The sequence below is a fragment of the Protopterus annectens genome, chromosome 4.part0, assembly GCF_019279795.1.
Source record: "Protopterus annectens isolate FY-2018-M chromosome 4.part0, PAN1.0, whole genome shotgun sequence".
Classification (NCBI taxonomy): domain Eukaryota; kingdom Metazoa; phylum Chordata; order Ceratodontiformes; family Protopteridae; genus Protopterus; species Protopterus annectens.
In genome coordinates this window covers 936616675-936638697 of record NC_056733.1, presented here as the reverse complement: position 1 = coordinate 936638697, position 22023 = coordinate 936616675, and the positions used below count along the sequence as shown (strand labels likewise).

Below are 22023 nucleotides of genomic sequence, written 5' to 3'. Positions count from 1 at the left end.
GGTGGGAACAGCAAAAAACAATAGCAAAGGACAACGATTTGGATATAGTCTGTTTAGATACGGGTTGGTCTTTCTTAGCCCCAGCATAGGAAACCATCAGTTGTTCAGCCTAAAGGACTTGGTTCTGTCAAGGTAGTTACTTGTGCACATCCAGTGTATGTAGAACTTGGTTCTGTCAAGGTAGTTACTTGTGCACATCCAGTGTATGTAGACTCTGTTCTCATTGTTTTTTGGCTCTAAGAAAACTAGGAGACTGACTGATTCAAAGTAAAATCTAAACAACTTCAGGGATCAGTTAGGGCAGGGTTCACTCAATATGACCGCTTGCAACTCACATACTTGCCTTGCAGACGTCAGAGCAAGTCGTCCTGAAAAGCCAGTTCAAAAGAGACTAAATTCAGTCATATAGACAAAACTTGAGATCCCATGGAGGAAAAATATGGTTGAGAGAGGGTCTTGCGTACAATATTCCTTTCAGGAATCGTTTGACCACAAGGAGGGGGATCCATACACAGACAAGCTGAGATAGCTGCAAGAAGCACATTGACAGATGCATATGACAAGCTATCTTCAGATAGCTCACACAAATATTTGAGAACCAGAGGTACTACTTCCCTTTTGGGACCCTTGTGACAGGCAAGGCATCAAACAGAAAATCTCTTCCATTTGCCAACATAAGACTTTCTAGTAACAGACTTTCCTTCCTCCTTTAGCACCTGCTGCATGTCCTCTTTAACAAGGTGCCTAAAAGGTACTGGAAATCATTAGAAAGGGTGGAAAAGCATACAGGACTACTCCCTTCCAAGGCAATGAGACAATCTGTTTTCCATGTTTGGCTGCAAAGATGTCTCCAACAGAATTCTTTTGTTGCCCAATTTGTACAGTGGTGAACAGATCTACTTGAGATATTTCCCAACATAAGACTTTCTAGTAACAGACTTTCCTTCCTCCTTTAGCACCTGCTGCATGTCCTCTTTAACAAGGTGCCTAAAAGGTACTGGAAATCATTAGAAAGGGTGGAAAAGCATACAGGACTACTCCCTTCCAAGGCAATGAGACAATCTGTTTTCCATGTTTGGCTGCAAAGATGTCTCCAACAGAATTCTTTTGTTGCCCAATTTGTACAGTGGTGAACAGATCTACTTGAGATATTCCCCACATCTGAATCAAGTCCTGGAACATACCTGTATTGAGTTTCCACTTATGAGGGTCTGTCCTGGATCCTCCGAGTCCGTCTACCACGCTATTTTTCTCTGACAGAAGGTAGGAGGCCTGAAGAATCAAAGAACGCTGAAGATCCAACTCCCAAACCATCTCTGTCAAATGGCAAAGAGGTTTATTACCTTGCATTCTCTTGGTTGCCGAGAAGTCACATTAATGTGGTGATGTCTGTAAACTCCTGTAAAGGGTCCAGAGCCCATAAATGGTGCCGCGTTTTGTCTGTAACCTCCTGTAAAGGGCCTAGAGCCCATAAATGGTGCAGTGTTTAAAAAGCATGAATCGCTGATGGCGTTTCCTTGATGGTTATATGCTTTGGTCTGTCTGAAGAGCCCCGCAGACCCTAAACTTTCATTTCCATGGAAACTGCATCCCAAGCATAATCTGAAGAGTCTGTCTGGACAAACTGAACTGGGATTCGAAGAGAGAAAGCAAGCCCTGGATTGAGAGCCATTTGATCCCTCCACCACTGCAATTCTTGCCTTACAAACTCTGGCACTGGCTTCTGAAAGTCCATGGGGTGTAGGTGCTGGGTCCAAGAATATTATAGATACCATTGGATTTTTGTCACGTTATCTGGAAGTGGTATCATGAGAACCGCATAGGCTTTGTTCAATTACATTTCAAAAATAAATATTCTATATTTTTTCCTCTTTGCACATACCACACATCCTTTCATTTAATTGGTTATGTTTAATTGTGGAGTTAAATCACAATTTTTCCAGCATAAGCCTCCATAAAAGTAATTTCAGCGATAGCATTTTCCTTCTTTCTCCTCTGGTGCATTGGCAAAATTTACCAGAGTCAGTATAAATACCACCTTGGGCTTTACCTGACTAGCTTAGTGATTAAAAAAGATAAATAAATAGATAGATAGATTGCAAAAGTAGGTATGTGTGGGTAAGACAACCTGACCATCCTAACATTAAATGGAACATTTTGGTTGTATTCAGTATGTTAATTATTTATTTACTTATTTTTCCCCATCGCTGACATCTCAGTATTAAGTCCTGGTTGTTTCCTATGAAGAGAAGCAAGACTCTCACAGGTTTTGCTGTACTAATATGTACTGAATATTGTGTCCCACTAAGCTGCCACAATTTTCAAACTGTAATCTTTCGTGTTTCTCTACAGATACTTTCATCTGACCTGCAAAAGCAGTTTTCCTTGGTTAGAGCTGCTTCACACACATGTATGGAGGCTGTCCTGGTTTCTTATGGTACCCGCTTCAACCTACCGAGTTGTTCTTCCCATGTCTAACTTTAGTTGTTTCTCCCAACTCTTGAGGCCATCACCATCACAGTACACTTCTTATCTGGTAGGAATGTAGAATTCACCATCTGAGTAACCCTCTGCACATGACTGAGCTGGTGAGTTACCAGGAAGGAAGCACCCCCATCTTTCCAAAGAAACATCCAGTCAACCAGCTGGATTTCAGCTGTCCAGTTCTTCAACTGCTGACTACGATCTCAGATTTGTAAATGATTCTCTACACGATCTAGTGCCTAACTAGCTTGATCCACACTGTACTTTCTGAACTTTATTTCAACATACTAACTTGTGTCACAGGACTACAATTATTTTCACGAGCAGTGCCCACACAAAGCCATTACATGTCAGGGTGGGTTGTATCATGGCATCATTTAAGTACTTCAGTTTTTATTCCTCGAGTCTTACAACATTACCCAAGTAACAGCACATTACTATTCCTGACTCCAAGAATATTGCTTGATGTGATGGCCTACAGGAGAGTGTACATCGGTATGTGAACTATCCCACTGTATGACCCTCCATATTCATGTCAGTTACATGCTTTGCCGTTACAAAAGTAGGTGGAACTTCAGATTTTATCAGGGACATTATATTAAAACAAAGACAGATATATCTTGTATACACAATCCAAAAGAAATGTTACTTTGTATGTATAAAAGAATGAGATGATGATACAACACATCTCACTTACCAGTCAAGGACAACTCCTTCTGCAGATATTGATTCTCCTGCTTCAGACGGATTATTTCTTCCCTCTGGTCATTATTTTCTGCTGTTTTTTCCGAAATGTCATCTTTAAATACAGAAAACAGTGCAGGTGAGTGTGACACACACTCTTATTCAGAAACCGAACCAGTATTTTGATACTAAGTAAATATTTAACATTTATAAATGGCGGAGATACGGTGGCACAACCACTGTCACCTCGCAGCTAGAGGTTCTCCGGTTCGATTCATGTCTGTCCTTCTGCATAGGGTCTGCATGCTGAGTGGGTTTCCTCTGAGTGGGCCATTTTCCTCCCACATTTGAAAGAAATGCAGCAGGTGGATTGGACACTCTAAATTGTCCATAGATGTGAGTGTGTGGTATGGAAGAACAATTGTGAGGGCCTAGCCATCTAGCAGTGTAAACCTTGGGTCTAGATTGTCACTGCTGAACTGCCACCTCAACCCCATATGCAAAAATGGGAAAAGGGGTTGAGGATGGATGGAACATCTGCAAATGTTCTAAGATTACGCAGCAGGTCCCTTCTGACTCAGAGACAAGACATTCAATACTTCACCTTATGTGGTCAGCCACAATAGACCAGCCAAACAAACAGAACTGTAGCCAGTATCAAACACAGGTAGATGCCACACTAAGAAAGTTGGCCGTGAATGAAGTACACACTCATATACTTAAACGTGCACATATTGCTTTTTGAAGAAGGCAACTAGCCAAAAGTGTGGCTAGTTTTATGAAAACCTATAAATAATCATGGTCACCAAAAACATAATGGATAAAATAGCTTATACACACACCATTTTAAAAACATTTTTGCTGTTACAATTTTAGGTTACACTTCTGGTCAAAACAGTTTTCTAACAAGTTGTAGTTATGGTCATTTTGGAAATCTGACTTGTATTTTCTGGACCGATATGCTTCTATAGTATAGGAATGTTTAAGTACTCTACTCTCCTTATGGCCTTTTGTTTTCACAAGGGATATGTTTTCTTCCCTAGAAAATAAGGAACCACTCAAGACCAGTTACACTTTCTTCTGACATCAGATCTATGCCCTTCAGCTACATGCATTACACAGAAGCAGTACTTAGTGAGTTTTCGAGACTAACTGGAGTAACAAGGAGGCATGGAGACCATTTATGGAGCTGTAGGCCTAGTACAGGGATAAGGGTCAAAGCTTCAACCCTACTTATTCATGAAAATGTTTAATTTTTTCAAGGAAGACCTGGACAGGGAAAGGTTTCGCCTACATTTTTAATACGACTGAGTTCCATGGTACACAGGAAGACATCCCCGACTAAGGCTCACTCACCTGCCACTGAGTAAAAGAGTTGGGTGCTATGGTACACAGGAAGAAATCCCAGACTAAGGCTCACTCACCTGGCACTAAGTAACAGAGCTGGGTGCTATGGTACACAGGAAGACATCCCCAACAAAGGCTCACTCACCTGGCACTGAGTAACAGAGCTGGGTGCTATGGTACACAGGAAGACATCCCCAACAAAGGCTCACTCACCTGGCACTGAGTAACAGACCTGGGTGCTAGGTACATAAGAAGACATCCCCGACTAAGGCTCACTCACCTGCCACTGAGTAAAAGAGTTGGGTGATATGGTACACAGGAAGAAATCCCAGACTAAGGCTCACTCACCTGGCACTAAGTAACAGAGCTCCAGGAAGACATCCCCGACTAAGGCTCACTCACCTGGCACTGAGTAACAGACCTGGGTGCTAGGTACATAAGAAGACATCCCTGACTAAGGCTCACTCACCTAGCACTGAGTAACAGGGATGGGTGCTATGGTACACAGGAAGACATCCCCGACTAAGGCTCACTCACCTGCCACTGAGTAATAGAGTTGGGTGATATGGTACACAGGAAGAAATCCCAGACTAAGGCTCACTCACCTGGCACTAAGTAACAGAGCTGGGTGCTATGGTACACAGGAAAACATCCCCGACAAAGTCTCACTCACCTGGCACTGAGTAACAGACCTGGGTGCTAGGTACATAAGAAGACATCCCTGACTAAGGCTCACTCACCTAGCACTGAGTAACAGAGATGGGTGCTATGGTACACAGGAAGATATCCCCGACTAAGGCTCACTCACCTGGCACTGAGTAACAGAGCTCCAGGAAGACATTCCTGACTAAGGCTCACTCACCTGGCACTGAGTAACAGAGCTGGGTGCTATGGTACACAGGAAGACATCCCCGACTAAGGCTAACTCACTTGGCACTGAGTAACAGAGCTGCTTGATATGGTACACAGGAAGACATCCCCGACTAAGGCTCACTCACTTGGCACTGAGTAACAGAGCTGGGTGCTATTGTACATTGGAAGACATCCCTGACAAAGGCTAACTCACCTGGCACAGAGTAACAGAGCTGGATGCTGTGGTACACAGGAAGACATCACCGACTAAGGCTCACTCACCTGGCACTGAGTAACAGAGCTGGGTGTTAAGGTACACAGGAAGACATCCCCGACTAAGGTTCACTCACCTGGCACTGAGTAACAGAGCTGGGTGCTATGGTACACAGGAAGACATCCCCCAACAAATGCTCACTCACCTGGCACTGCGTAACAGAGTTGGGTGCTATGGTACACAGGACGACATCCCCGACTAAGGCTCACTCACCTGGCACTGAGTAACAGAGCTGGGTGCTATGGTACACAGGAAGACATCCCCGACTAAGGCTCCCTCACCTGGCACTGAGTAACAGAGCTGGGTGCTATCGTACACAGGAAGACATCCCCGATTAAGTCTCACTCACCTGGCACTGAGTAACAAGAGCTGGGTGCTATGGTACACAGGAAGACATCCCCGACTAAGGCTCACTCTCCTGGCATGGAGTAACAGAGCTGGGTGCTATGGTACATAGGAAGACATCACCGACTAAGGCACAATCACCTGGCACTGAGTAACAGAGCTGGGTGCTATGGTACACAGGAAGAGATCCCCAACAAAGGCTTACTCATCTGGCACTGCGTAACCGAGTTGGGTGCTATGGTACACAGGGCAAAATCCCCGACTAAGGCTCACTCACCTGGCACGGAGTAACACAGCTGGGTACTATGGTACATAGGAAGACATCCCCGACTAAGGACCACTCACCTGGCACTGAGTAACAGAGCTGGGTGCTATGGTACACAGAAAGACATCCCCGACTAAGGCCCACTCACCTGGCACTGAGTAACAGAGCTGGGTGCTATGGTACATAGGAACACATCACCGACTAAGGCCTACTCACCTGGCACTGAGTAACAGAGCTGGGTGCTATGATACATAGGAAGACATCCCTGACTAAGGCCCACTCACCTGGCACTGTGAAACAGAGCTGGGTGCTATGGTACATAGGAACACATCCCCGATTAAGGCTTACTCACCTGGCACTGAGCAACAGAGCTGGGAGCTATGGTACACAGGAAGACATCCCCGACTAAGGCTCACTCACCTGGGACTGAGTAACAGAGCTGGGTGATATGGTACACAGGAAGACATCACCGACTAAGGCTCACTCTCCTGGCACTGAGTAACAGAGCTGGGTGCTATGGTACACAGGAAGACATCCCCGACTAAGGCTCAATCACCTGGCACTGAGTAACAGAGCTGGGTGATATGGTACACAGGAAGACATCCTTGACTAAGGCTCACTCTCTTGACACTGAGTAACAGAGCTGGGTGATATGGTACATAGGAAAAAATCCCCGACTAAGGCTCAATCACCTGGCACTGAGTAACAGAGCTCCAGGAAGACATCCCCGACTAAGGCTCACTCACCTGGCACTGAGTAACAGACCTGGGTGCTAGGTACATAAGAAGACATCCCTGACTAAGGCTCACTCACCTAGCACTGAGTAACAGGGATGGGTGCTATGGTACACAGGAAGACATCCCCGACTAAGGCTCACTCACCTGCCACTGAGTAATAGAGTTGGGTGATATGGTACACAGGAAGAAATCCCAGACTAAGGCTCACTCACCTGGCACTAAGTAACAGAGCTGGGTGCTATGGTACACAGGAAAACATCCCCGACAAAGTCTCACTCACCTGGCACTGAGTAACAGACCTGGGTGCTAGGTACATAAGAAGACATCCCTGACTAAGGCTCACTCACCTAGCACTGAGTAACAGAGATGGGTGCTATGGTACACAGGAAGATATCCCCGACTAAGGCTCACTCACCTGGCACTGAGTAACAGAGCTCCAGGAAGACATTCCTGACTAAGGCTCACTCACCTGGCACTGAGTAACAGAGCTGGGTGCTATGGTACACAGGAAGACATCCCCGACTAAGGCTAACTCACTTGGCAATGAGTAACAGAGCTGCTTGATATGGTACACAGGAAGACATCCCCGACTAAGGCTCACTCACTTGGCACTGAGTAACAGAGCTGGGTGCTATTGTACATTGGAAGACATCCGTGACAAAGGCTAACTCACCTGGCACAGAGTAACAGAGCTGGATGCTGTGGTACACAGGAAGACATCACCGACTAAGGCTCACTCACCTGGCACTGAGTAACAGAGCTGGGTGTTAAGGTACACAGGAAGACATCCCCGACTAAGGTTCACTCACCTGGCACTGAGTAACAGAGCTGGGTGCTATGGTACACAGGAAGACATCCCCAACAAATGCTCACTCACCTGGCACTGCGTAACAGAGTTGGGTGCTATGGTACACAGGACGACATCCCCGACTAAGGCTCACTCACCTGGCACTGAGTAACAGAGCTGGGTGCTATGGTACACAGGAAGACATCCCGACTAAGGCTCCCTCACCTGGCACTGAGTAACAGAGCTGGGTGCTATCGTACACAGGAAGACATCCCCGATTAAGTCTCACTCACCTGGCACTGAGTAACAAGAGCTGGGTGCTATGGTACACAGGAAGACATCCCCGACTAAGGCTCACTCTCCTGGCATGGAGTAACAGAGCTGGGTGCTATGGTACATAGGAAGACATCACCGACTAAGGCACAATCACCTGGCACTGAGTAACAGAGCTGGGTGCTATGGTACACAGGAAGAGATCCCCAACAAAGGCTTACTCATCTGGCACTGCGTAACCGAGTTGGGTGCTATGGTACACAGGGCAAAATCCCCGACTAAGGCTCACTCACCTGGCACGGAGTAACACAGCTGGGTACTATGGTACATAGGAAGACATCCCCGACTAAGGACCACTCACCTGGCACTGAGTAACAGAGCTGGGTGCTATGGTACACAGAAAGACATCCCCGACTAAGGCCCACTCACCTGGCACTGAGTAACAGAGCTGGGTGCTATGGTACATAGGAACACATCACCGACTAAGGCCTACTCACCTGGCACTGAGTAACAGAGCTGGGTGCTATGATACATAGGAAGACATCCCTGACTAAGGCCCACTCACCTGGCACTGTGAAACAGAGCTGGGTGCTATGGTACATAGGAACACATCCCCGATTAAGGCTTACTCACCTGGCACTGAGCAACAGAGCTGGGAGCTATGGTACACAGGAAGACATCCCCGACTAAGGCTCACTCACCTGGGACTGAGTAACAGAGCTGGGTGATATGGTACACAGGAAGACATCACCGACTAAGGCTCACTCTCCTGGCACTGAGTAACAGAGCTGGGTGCTATGGTACACAGGAAGACATCCCCGACTAAGGCTCAATCACCTGGCACTGAGTAACAGAGCTGGGTGATATGGTACACAGGAAGACATCCTTGACTAAGGCTCACTCACTTGACACTGAGTAACAGAGCTGGGTGATATGGTACATAGGAAAAAATCCCCGACTAAGGCTCAATCACCTGGCACTGAGTAACAGAGCTGGGTGCTATGGTACACAGGAAGACATCCCCGACTAAGGCTCACTCACCTGGCATGGAGTAACAGAGCTGGGTGCTATGGTACATAGGAAGACATCCCCGACTAAGGCACAATCACCTGGCACTGAGTAACAGAGCTGGGTGCTATGGTATACAGGAAGAGATCCCCAACAAAGGCTTACTCATCTGGCACTGCGTAACCGAGTTGGGTGCTGTGGTACACAGGACGAAATCCCCGACGAAGGCCCACTCACCTGGCACTGAGTAACAGAGCTGGGTGCTATGGTACACAGAAGACATACCCTACTAAGGCTCACTCACCTGGCACTGAGTAACAGAGTTGGGTGCTATGGTACACAGGACGAAATCCCCGACGAAGGCCCACTCACCTGGCACTGAGTAACAGAGCTGGGTGCTATGGTACACAGGAAGACGTCCCCGACTAAGGGTCACTCACCTGGCACTGAGTAAGAGAGCTGGGTGCTATGGTACACACGAAGACATCCCCGACTAAGGCCCACTCACCTGGCACTGTGGAACAGAGCTGGGTGCTATGGTACATAGGAACACATCCCCGACTAAGGCTCATTCACCTGGCACTGAGTAACAGAGCTGGGTGCTATGGTACATAGGAAGACATCCCCGACTAAGGCTCACTCACCTGGCACTGAGTAACAGAGTTGGGTGCTAAAAGAGATAGCAAGAGAGGGGCAGGAATAAGCAGTCAGCATTGGTTTGCACATCTAGGTTAGGGCAGAGCAGTGGTTAACTCTTATAGTTTGAGTTGCAGTTGGCAAAAAGATGGCAGCCAGGCTCAAGCACAAATAAGAAGGGAAGCATAACTGCTTGCTAAGGAGCGCAGTGCATTCTAGTGGCATGAAGATACATGTTAACTGCGCCAGGATTGCCATGTGTGTAAACATGCAACTGCACCACGACTGCTACACGTGTGTTAACACGCAACTGCACTATGACTGCCACATGTGCTTAAACAAGCACCAGCACAGGGACTGACACGTGCAGAAACATGCAACCAGCAGAAGGACTGACACACATGTCTAATACACAAATGGAAGAGGGCCTAGCACACATGTAAATATGCACCAGCGCAGGGACTGGTACACGTGTAAACACGTACAGGCATATGTGTAAACCTTCATCCACAACAGAATTGGCACGTGTGTAAACATGCACTGGCACATGTGTAAACATGCACCTGCACTAGAACTGGCATAGTCACTGCATTTGTCACCCACCAAGCTGAGAGGGAGTATGGCAGACAGGATAAAAATCTAGCCCTGTAGAGATGACAGCTACTTATCCAGCAACTCTTTCCTACTCTGCCAGGCTTCAGGTGTTGGGAACGGTGATAAAAAGGCCAAATGAATTCAGACCAAATGACCAGAGGGTATGGAAAAAAACTCTTCACAACACTGATGAATATTTTTTTTCACAGAAACAAAATAAAACCTGCAATCGTTCTTTTGCATGCATTCAATTTTTCCTAAGTTGCTTTTCCTTTTAAGGTAGGAGGCATTGCACTATATGGATACTTAAACAGTGTTCAGTTAGCTCACTGTTGTCACATTCTGCACATAATTATATTACATTATTATTATTATATTATAAGATAAGTGAACATTTAATCTGGAGTAGGGTCAATATATCAAAGTACAGGGCCCATATAAGACAGCACACAACAGTGCCCGAAATGCTGCACAAACATTAATACTACCCGTCACTTGTGCACATAGTTTCAGTACAGTATTATCACTGAACCATGAGGGGATGGGTACCATAATTCTAAGGACCATTAACTAAGATCCTTGCAACTGTGAGACCCTTGCATCCAGAACTGGAAAAACATGCACAAAGTCAGATGCTGCCACTCTGTGGGTCAGAGACCTAAGCAGAGGAAGAAATTTGTATCTAAGTTGTAGGAGTGAGTGTGTGTATGTGTGTGTGTGTGTGTGTGTGTGTGTGTGTGTGTGTGTGTGTGTGTGTGTGTGTGTGTGTGTAGTAGGGGGAAAACACCGCCCCCCATACTGCTGTGTGTGTATTTGTGGGGGAGTAGCCCTATCACATGCTTTGTAATAACAGCAACTTCAAAAAATTGCTGTTTTGATGACGGAATCTCACATAATCATGTAATATTTTGGAGTTTTGGGATCCACAACTGGATCAGGAACCAAACCTGTGCATCCCTAGCTGTCATAAGTCAATGCTTCTCTAAGATAATGACCGACACAATTCCAAACATTTTACAAAATAGCTCTCCAAGATGTTTAAGTGATCATTCTCATGTAACAAGGAGTTCAGACAATTAGTCACTTCTTTCATGCTGTGAGATTTGATACAAAATTCACACCCTGTGGAGTAATACTGATCAGTCTTATCCTCAAACTCAGATTTCCTTTTCTATAACTTGAAAAAATATTAAAAATATTAATATTTACAACATCCTAACAGCATTCTAAACCCAAATGGAATTATAGTCAGTAAAATGAGCTAACTTTCAACATGTTCATAAAAATGTGTGCTTTAACACAAAATTCACACCTCACTGGGTGGCCCCACTCATCTTAATCCCTAGACTCTGAATTATTTTTTTGTAACTCAAAAACTTATTAAAATATTCCTGTTACTATACTTAAATAATGATTACAGTTGTGTACCACACATCTCCGATAATTAAACACTCTATCTATGCAGTGAGTTTTGATACAAAATTCACACTTTGCTGAATTGTACCTAATCATCTTACCCTGGAACTTGGATTTGCTTTTCAAGAATTTGAAAAATTAAACTGTTATAGATAACAAAATGTATCATATCATCCTTCTAAATCTAAAATGAAATGTGGACAGTAAAATCAGCTAAATATTTAACATATTTCAAAAACGTACAGTTAAGGAATTATGCCAAGACTAGGTGTGATGAACGTATTTGCTATGAATTGTATTACGATTCAGACCAGTAAAGAATAGATGAAGGGGACCTGCAACAAGACAATCCCTGAAGAAAAAGCATATTTTCTTTGAAACCATCACCAAGTTCTGAAGGAAAAGGCTGGGATTAGAAACAATATTGTCTAATACAAGTGCAATTTCTCTAAGATCTCAGGAACTTTTGTCTTACATTTGCAAACAGCAAATACTGCAGTTGTGCACCAGAATACGTTCACAGAACAGGTTATACCATACACCCCTCAAATGGCTATCTCTTCTCAAAGCTTCTTCTCCATCCCCCCCATAACTGGAATTTAAAGTGCCCCTGATTTGAGGTATTTTCCGTAATTATTTAGTGATTTTTCTCTAATGCTGGAGATACAACCTAACAGCTTTGATTTGTACAGAAAACTAGTGCCAAAGCAGGGACACCTCTAAGTGGCGTGTTCTGTCAATGTATCTTGTATCCAATGTATTATCTTGTAGGTTGCAGTACCAAATGTGGGCCAGCAGGTGGAAGCAGCACAAAAGAAACCAGTTGTCTTCCCTTCTGCAGCGACGTCACTGATCGTTAGTCCTACTCACACTTTGCAGCTTTCCATGAGATATACCTCAGCTTGATCTTGAACCTGTAAGCATTAAGTCTCACACATTTAGTACTACCAAAACAGCAGAGGCCACCAAAGCAGACACCCAAACAACCACCACCTCAGAACACAACACCTGCAACACATAGACCTCACAGTCAGAGTGTCAAACAGTCACAGCCCTTAAGGCCAAACACAATGCCAAACACACTAGTCATTGGTGACTCCATAGTCAGACACACTGACGTCCCGCTCACCAGACTGAGTAAGGAGAAGGTCACAGTAAGCTGTCTGTCGGGCGCTAGAATCCGCCACATAACGCAAGCACTCAGGTCTCTCAACAGCAGGTACAAATATGACTCAGTCATTGTCCACGCTGGTGTAAACGACCTGAGACATACCTCCTTGGACTACATGAAAAGAGACATTGAGGAGCTCTCTGATTATGTAGCCCAGGCAGGTATGACCCTGACCTTGAGCAGTATCCTACCTTCACCAAGAATGATGCCACAATACAGAGATAAGATGATCAGCTTTAACAATTGGCTTAAACACTGGTGTCATTCAAAGGGGATCCAGTATCTGTCTGCCTGGGATGACATGCTGGACAAGCCACGCTGCCAAGGGACGGCTTGCACCTGTCACCCTGGGATTCGGATATTGGCAAAGGCTCTTGCCACCCCATAGTGCCTTTTTAGGCAAGGCTCAAATTCTAAACCTACCACCCTAGAACACAAAAAGGAAAAAACTAAGGGTAATGCTGCTCAATGCCAGAAGTCTAAATCTCAAAATGCACGCACTCGAGGCCCTTCTCAGTATGGAGAACATCGATGTCTGTGCTGTGACAGAAACCTGGTTCAAGGCTCCTGAGAGTACCCCAGCGATATCAGGTTTTACCTCATATCATGCGTTCCGCCCCAAAATCCGGACAATACCAAGAAAGGAGGGGTATCCATATTCATCAAGGACACCCACACCTCAAGACTGGTGGCAACGCATGATGCATCGGAGACCATCCAGGTGCAATTAACCATAGGCAAAACTGCTCTGCAAATTGTAGCATGTTACAGGCCACCCTCACAAACTCAGGAACCTCACATGGCCTTCCTGAAAACACTAGAGGGATAAATGTATCACCAAACACCATCATACTAGGTGACTTCAATTACCCTAATATAGACTGGGAACACTACTCAAGCCCAAACACCCTAGCCCAAAAGTTCCTGGAATTCATAAACTCAAATGCCATGGAACAACTAGTCACCATCCCCACAAGAGGAGATAACATACTTGATCTCATCATCACGAACATGGGAGCACAATGTTCAACACCGAAGTATACCCCTCACTGGTGAGATCAGATCACAAACTAATCTCGCTGGAGGTCTTCATCCCACCCCACCTGAAATAAAAAGACCACAGTAAAGAACTTCTCAAAAGCCGACTTCACACTTCTAAAGACTAGTGTGGTCTCCTTTAAGGCCCCGAGCCGCGGAAAACAGTACTCAAGCCGCTGAATCACTTACAAATGCCTTCTACCAGCACCTGCAGGACTGCATGGATAAGGCAATCCCAAGCAAAACAAAGACTCTTTGTACCAAAGGCAAGCGTCCAGTCTGGTGGACCCCAGCCATAAATAAACTCTACAACAAAAGGAGGAAGCTACTACAAGATAGAGCAAAATCCTTAAAAGGTAAGACACCCTTGATCACTATAAGTAAAAACTAAGAGCTCTCATAAAATCATCCAAAGCAAATTTGAGAGAAAAATAGCTAAAGACTCAAAAGACAATCATAAGGCCTTCTTTAGCTATGTTAGAAACCTAGGAGGAAACTCCCAGATATGCTCAGAACTAGTTCAAAATGATGTGAAGATTACTGATCCTACAGACATTGCCAACATACTGGCTGACAGGTTCAGTGCAAACTTCTCCCCTCCCCAAAAGGAGAGATATCTATACCAAACGATTTCAGCCCCCAAACATCTCCAGCGCCCAAGTGAGAACTGCTCTCTCCAAAGCAAAAACACAGCATCCATGGGACCTGATGGTGTCCCCGGCTGTGTGCTCCACGAACTCAATGAGGAATTAAACCCACAGCTAGGACAGCTGTTTAATCAAAGTCTTACCTCTGGATACGCACCCAGGAGTGGCGCACTGCAACTGTGGTCCCACTTCACAAAGGCGGTGCCTCCACCGACCCTGGAAATTACCGCCCATTAGCTTGACAAGCCTTATCTGCAAAGCCATGGAGAGGATCATAATGGACCTCATAAATAAAGACATAGGGAATTTGCAGACTTTGGATCCAACCCAGTTTGGCTTTGTCAAAGGCAGATCATGCCTTTTAAACTTGGTTGACTTTTTCAAACAGTCACCAAAGCCATTGATGAGGGAAAGGCAGTCCATACAGCCTACCTCGATCTGGCTAAGGCCTTCGATACAATACCCCACTCGGGTATCATTGAAAACTCATCAGCTTAAATGTTAACCCATACATCACAAGATGGGTTGCAAACTGGCTGAGTGACAGAACCCACAGGGTCAGAGTTGCTGGCGCCATGTCAGACTCAAAGCCTGTCACAAGTGGTGTCCCACAGGGCTCAGTCCTGGGCCCACTCTTGTTTGGCATCTACTTTTCCAGTAAAAGCAAACACAGGAGGGTTATGGCTGACAAAGTTTGCAGATGACTGCAAACTGGGCCATAGTAGAAAACACATCTGACACAGATATCCTTCAGAAGGGTCTCACAGAAACGGATAACTGGTGCCAGAGCCACGGCCTAAAGTTAAATGCCAAAAAAATGCATAGTCATACCCTTCGGGAAAAACAAGGTTACCCCTAGCTACCAAATAGGTGGCAATCCACTGAGCACAGAAGAAGTTATCAGGGACCTGGGGACCCAGGTTGATAGTAGTCTGTCATTCGACACCCATGTAGCTAAAGTAGTTAGGAAGACCTTCTACATTGCCCACCTTATCATGAAGGGATTCTCATCTAGATCAAGGGAGGTCATAGTCTCCTTTACTCATCACTCATCAGACCAATGATTGAGTACAATGCCCCATTCGAATGTATCTGACCCGACACTTGCAGCAGCTGGAGAGGCCACAAAAGTTCCTCACCAAAAGGATAAAGGGTCTCAAAATATGTCCTATGCTGCCCGACTGAAAGAACTCCAGCTCTATTCAGTCGCTACCGCTTGCTCAGAGGTGACCTTTGCCTAACATACAAGGCCATGTCAAACCCAGATTTGATGAATATGCTTCACCTCAAAAATCTAGATCCATCAGAGCCACAAGGGCGGGAGACTTAAACCTCGACACGGCTATTAATAGGACGTGCTGGAGGGATAGATTCATCACCCAAAGACTCCCTATGCTGTGGAACAAAATCCCGGTACATGTGAGGCAGAGCACCTCGCTGGCCTTGTTCAAGAGAAATCTTGACCAATGGATGGGAGATCGCAGATATACCCCAGGGATTACCTCAGTGTCACTGCTCGACAGAGGCACAGCAAAATAATGGGTATAGTTCCCCATACTAAAGGGGTGGCGTAAGCCACAAAACGATGGGCTTGTAAATGCCCTTGGGCAGATAGCCTAGTATGAACCTATGAACCTATGAACCTATGAATGTACCGGCAGGTCAGACCTCAGAAAATCATACGTCCACTGCATTAATAGAACTTTTTTTGTGTGTGTATATATGACATTTTAACCGCCACTGAAGCACGGCTTTGTAACACACAACTTATACTCAACCCGTAAAAAAATAAATAAATAAATTAAAAAAATATATATATATATATATATATATATATATATATATATATATATTACATACCTCTCAACTGTCCAGATTTTTGGCTCATATTTTTTGGTCTGTTCCTCATAAAAATTGTGGTTTTCTGGCAAATCTCAGGGATGATCTGATGACTGAATTCTCTAAATAATGACATATATTTGAGTTTCAAACTTCATAGTCTTCAGAAAAAGTATGTTAAAGCAAACCCTGTTATGCTACCAACTTTCTAAGTTTGTAACAGCAATATTTAAAATATGTCCCTATTTGTGGGCCTTTGTTCCCTCATTTTGTTGGGCTTTGTCCAGATTTCTTAACACACACACACACACATGCACACTTTACCCTAAATCACTCTCGCATGATAAAACAGAATTTAAAGTCCTCTCCATTGATAATACAACCACTAAAGTCACTTCTCATAGCAAATTATTAGGGATGATCATCTTAAACCCAACATGCATATACAAAACTGCTTAATAAAAACCCATCAAAAACTAGAGATGCTTTACACAGCCAAAAACTCTCTCATCAACACAATTGAAACTATACTTGCCTCAGAAAACATGCCACAGGAACCCATCTTCTTCATCACTGACCCGTTCGCCTTCTCCCACTCTGTACTCCCTGTTGAACTCTGCTCTTCTAACAAACTGAGAAAGGCTGCAGTTTGTGGAGACACTTGGACCTCCTCTCACTATTCAAGCGGGAAGACTATCCATTTTTTTCTCCTCAAAGGGTGAAGGACACCTCCTCTTTCCTTTTTTATTCACTGTATATATGACAAGCAGTCAAAGCGTCTTCATAAACTGCAGCCTTCCCCATCTCTTCACCACCTTGGTAACTCTGCATTGAATGTTTTCTACCAGCTGAGTCTCTCTTCTTATAAATGGTTGCCAAGAAGTGGATGGAGTACTTAAAAAAAAAAAAAAACGAAAGCTGGTGACTGCACCATTTCTTCCTTTGTCCTTCTCATAGCTGACTCTCAAAGCATGTATGTTACCCAAAGCTCCCCCCCGCCCCAACACACATACACGTGTGCACACACATGCACGCACGCACTCAATTAGAAGCTGCTCACTGTTTATAAAGCTTATTGATCCTATTATATAATCCAATAACACTATTTATAAAGCTTATCGATCTTATTATATTATAATCCAATGAAGCACTTATGTCCTGCAAAACAGAGGGACAAGAACAGGAAAATTTAGTGAAGAATTACTTCTGTTTACTCTTTTCCAAGAAACATTAAACTAGAGGGTCCAAGATAACAGCACATTTGCAGGATAAAATGAGAGAGAAACAATGAAAACAATTCACTGAACGTGGAACGTAACAAGATTACCTGCTTCCTAAAGCAATGGGCCATACTATGTAAAAACGTATAGTAAGGGAAAAGCTAATGACACCCCATACTCAGTTTTGTAATTTGCAAAACACACAGAAACTGGTGGAGAACATAAGACACTATCAAGACTGGGCAGGGGGTGGGATGAGGTGGGGCAGCAAGTAGAACCCAGCAATGGCAGGCTTATCAGCCTCCCCTTCATTATGGCAAAAGATACAACGTTCACTGTTCACCCTACGGATTGGCAAGGCACTGCTGAAAGCCTGACGCAACAATACTGTGAAAAGTACACCTCAGCAGTGACGGCAACAAGCTAACGGGCACAACTCCGCACACAAAATGGGACTCAAAAGTACACCTCAGCAGTGACGGCAACAAGGTAACGGGCACAACTCCTCACACAGAATGGGACTCAAAAGTACACCTCAGCAGTGACGGCAACAAGGTAACGGGCACAACTCCGCACACAGAATGGGACTCAAAAGTACACCTCAGCAGTGACGGCAACAAGGTAACGGGCACAACTCGGCACACAGAATGGGACTCAAAAGTACACCTCAGCAGTGATGGCAACAAGGTAACGGGCACAACTCCGCACACAGAATGGGACTCAAAAGTACACCTCAGCAGTGATGGCAACAAGGTAACGGGCACAACTCCTCACACAGAATGGGACTCAAAAGTACACCTCAGCAGTGACGGCAACAAGGTAACGGGCACAACTCCGCACACAAAATGGGACTCAAAAGTACACCTCAGCAGTGATGGCAACAAGGTAACGGGCACAACTCCGCACACAGAATGGGACTCAAATTACACCTCAGCAGTGATGGCAACAAGGTAACAGGCACAACTCCTCACACAGAATGGGACTCAAAAGTACACCTCAGCAGTGATGGCAACAAGGTAACGGACACAACTCCGCACACAGAATGGGACTCAAAAGTACACCTCAGCAGTGACGGCAACAAGGTAACGGGCACAACTCCTCACACAGAATGGGACTCAAAAGTACACCTCAGCAGTGACGGCAACAAGGTAACGGGCACAACTCCGCACACAGAATGGGACTCAAAAGTACACCTCAGCAGTGATGGCAACAAGGTAACGGGCACAACTCCGCACACAGAATGGGACTCAAAAGTACACCTCAGCAGTGATGGCAACAAGGTAACGGGCACAACTCCGCACACAGAATGGGACTCAAAAGTACACCTCAGCAGTGATGGCAACAAGGTAACGGGCACAACTCCGCACACAAAATGGGACTCAAAAGTACACCTCAGCAGTGATGGCAACAAGGTAACGGGCACAACTCCGCACACAGAATGGGACTCAAATTACACCTCAGCAGTGATGGCAACAAGGTAACAGGCACAACTCCTCACACAGAATGGGAGTCAAAAATACACCTCAGCAGTGATGGCAACAAGGTAACGGGCACAACTCCGCCCACAGAATGGGACTCAAAAGTACACCTCAGCAGTGATGGCAACAAGGTAATGGGCACAACTCCTCACACAGAATGGGACTCAAATTACACCTCAGCAGTGACGGCAACAAGGTAACAGGCACAACTCCGCACACAGAATGGGACTCAAAAGTACACCTCAGCAGTGATGGCAACAAGGTAACAGGCACAACTCCGCACACAGAATGGGACTCAAAAGTACACCTCAGCAGTGACGGCAACAAGGTAACGGGCACAACTCCGCACACAGAATGGGACTCAAATTACACCTCAGCAGTGATGGCAACAAGGTAACAGGCACAACTCCTCACACAGAATGGGACTCAAAAGTACACCTCAGCAGTGATGGCAACAAGGTAACGGGCACAACTCCGCCCACAGAATGGGACTCAAAAGTACACCTCAGCAGTGATGGCAACAAGGTAACGGGCACAACTCCTCACACAGAATGGGACTCAAATTACACCTCAGCAGTGACGGCAACAAGGTAACGGGCACAACTCCTCACACAAAATGGGACTCAAATTACACCTCAGCAGTGACGGCAACAAGGTAACGGGCACAACTCCTCACACAGAATGGGACTCAAAAGTACACCTCAGCAGTGATGGCAACAAGGTAACAGGCACAACTCCGCACACAGAATGGGACTCAAAAGTACACCTCAGCAGTGATGGCAACAAGGTAACGGGCACAACTCCGCACACAAAATGGGACTCAAATTACACCTCAGCAGTGATGGCAACAAGGTAACAGGCACAACTCCTCACACAGAATGGGACTCAAAAGTACACCTTCAGCAGTGACGGCAACAAGGTAACGGGCACAACTCCGCACACAAAATGGGACTCAAAAGTACACCTCAGCAGTGACGGCAACAAGGTAACGGGCACAACTCCTCACACAAAATGGGACTCAAAAGTACACCTCAGCAGTGACGGCAACAAGGTAACGGGCACAACTCCGCACACAAAATGGGACTCTGTTTTGTACTTCTGAGTGACATTAGAGGTGCCACGTGGCACTTCTTTAACAACTTATAAAATAACATACAAAACAAAGTTTCTGTACACATGAGGTCAGAGGAGTAGCTAACCATTCTGGTGCCTGAGACCATTCTCCAGTCTGACACCCCTTCTAAAGAGCTCTTTCTCTTTAAACTGCAGCAAAACACTACAGTTTATACCATAAATGAAAGACATTAAACACTTCTTTACTTGTAAGACAAAAAAAGGTTTTTGTTTTTAAATTTTTACAACAGTTGCTAGAGATTATGCCACAAATGCAGGGATAAGCTCTTCAGTTCTGACAACACATGCAATACTGACATTCATTTCTGAATGCTGGTAAAGCAGTAAAGACGGATTTGGATCTGCCAATCATGCCTTCTAGCACTTTGCATCTGGGCGGCTTCCCTCTTCACCCCACCCTGGCTATTCTACTGTAACAAGCATCAAAACGACACCATGCAAACAAACCTTAAAAGCTCCAAGCAGGAAGCTGACAAGTCATTACCAAGTAGTGACCTAGATAAAAATGGAAGTTACGTACTTAACAAAAAATCGAATACCTTCATCCTGGGCGATCCAATGTGACTTAAGGGTCTTGCAGCCAGTTGTTGGATCTGAGTCAGCACTACCAGTGCTCCAGTCTAGAGCACCTTTAAAACTTTCCCTCCCATAATCCTGTTGGGTAGCCACTCTGCCCTGATCAAATTGCTCCCTACTGCAGAGAAGTGATGTCTTCACTGATAAGAGAAGGGAAGAAGACCTTCTAAACAGTCTTTTTGTAGCCACTTAGCAGCCTTAGTAGCTCAACGGGTAACACACTCACCTTTAGTGAAGAGAGTTGTGGGTTCTACTCCCACACCAGGTAACTGGATTACTTTTCCAATACTTCCACTGCAGTGCAATATACTGGGGATACTGCACTCCTGAATGTGCCATCTTCTTTTTGAAGAGAATGAGGGGTGTGCTTTGTTTTATAAAGATGGGAAGATTATCCCAAAGACAAGGTAACCTTTGGGATACAAATCTGCCTCTTCAGCAAGTTCTGTATGATTGCTTCTTTACTAGTATAGGTCGTTTATGCTTTCTCTAGGACAGATTTGGAGCATACACATGGATGTGCCCTCTCAGTTACCAATTGTTGATCACCAGTCCAATTGCTTATATGTACTTTTACAAAATTAATGCAGTCTAGTCCTTTCGCTGGTACACAAATAAATCTCATGTTTATTCTGTTGTGTCTTCTACTTTTTGAAACAATGTGTCTTAAGAAGCCTTATTTTCAGCTAGTCTTTCCTTCATTTCAGCTTCTGATTTATGCAGTTTTATCAGCTCATATGAATAATAAATTAAAGCTTCTTCTATTTTTCCAGCCTTTTGTCATTTGCTTACATATAGTCCTCCAGTGTCTCACTTATTTTAAATATTTCTGACTGCATCTGATTTACTTTTGCCTTTAAAATACTGGAAGTCATCTCTTACAGTAAAGCTGAAAAGTACAGTTTTGTACCTACCATAAATGTAGATGTTCGAAGATCCACATTGCTGCAGTCCTAACAATTGGGTAGTCCGCTGTCCTCGGTCGGCCCGAATATCAAAGTATAAGGCTGACGTCTGTCAGGGCGCATTTGACTGACGTCAGTACGTCAGGGTACAAATGCGCATGACCGACGTCATATCCTCAGTCTTTTCTTGCCCCAGATGTCAGAAGACCCTAAAAATAAAGGGCAAAACCAAAAGACAGCAAACAACCAACCAACCACCCTTGCACTAACTATATGCACAATATATACAATATACACAAAATGTACAACCCAA

General features: G+C 44.9%; 1 protein-coding gene across 1 annotated transcript in view; it reads right to left on the bottom strand.

The window, feature by feature from the left end:
* CCDC62 (coiled-coil domain containing 62) overlaps positions 1-22023 on the bottom strand; it is a 1334937-nt gene that overhangs the window by 49525 nt on the left and 1263389 nt on the right. The window contains exon 8 of the mRNA XM_044068912.1: positions 3182-3283. Coding sequence (XP_043924847.1) covers positions 3182-3283 — 102 coding nt within the window. The remainder of the gene's footprint in view (positions 1-3181; positions 3284-22023) is intronic.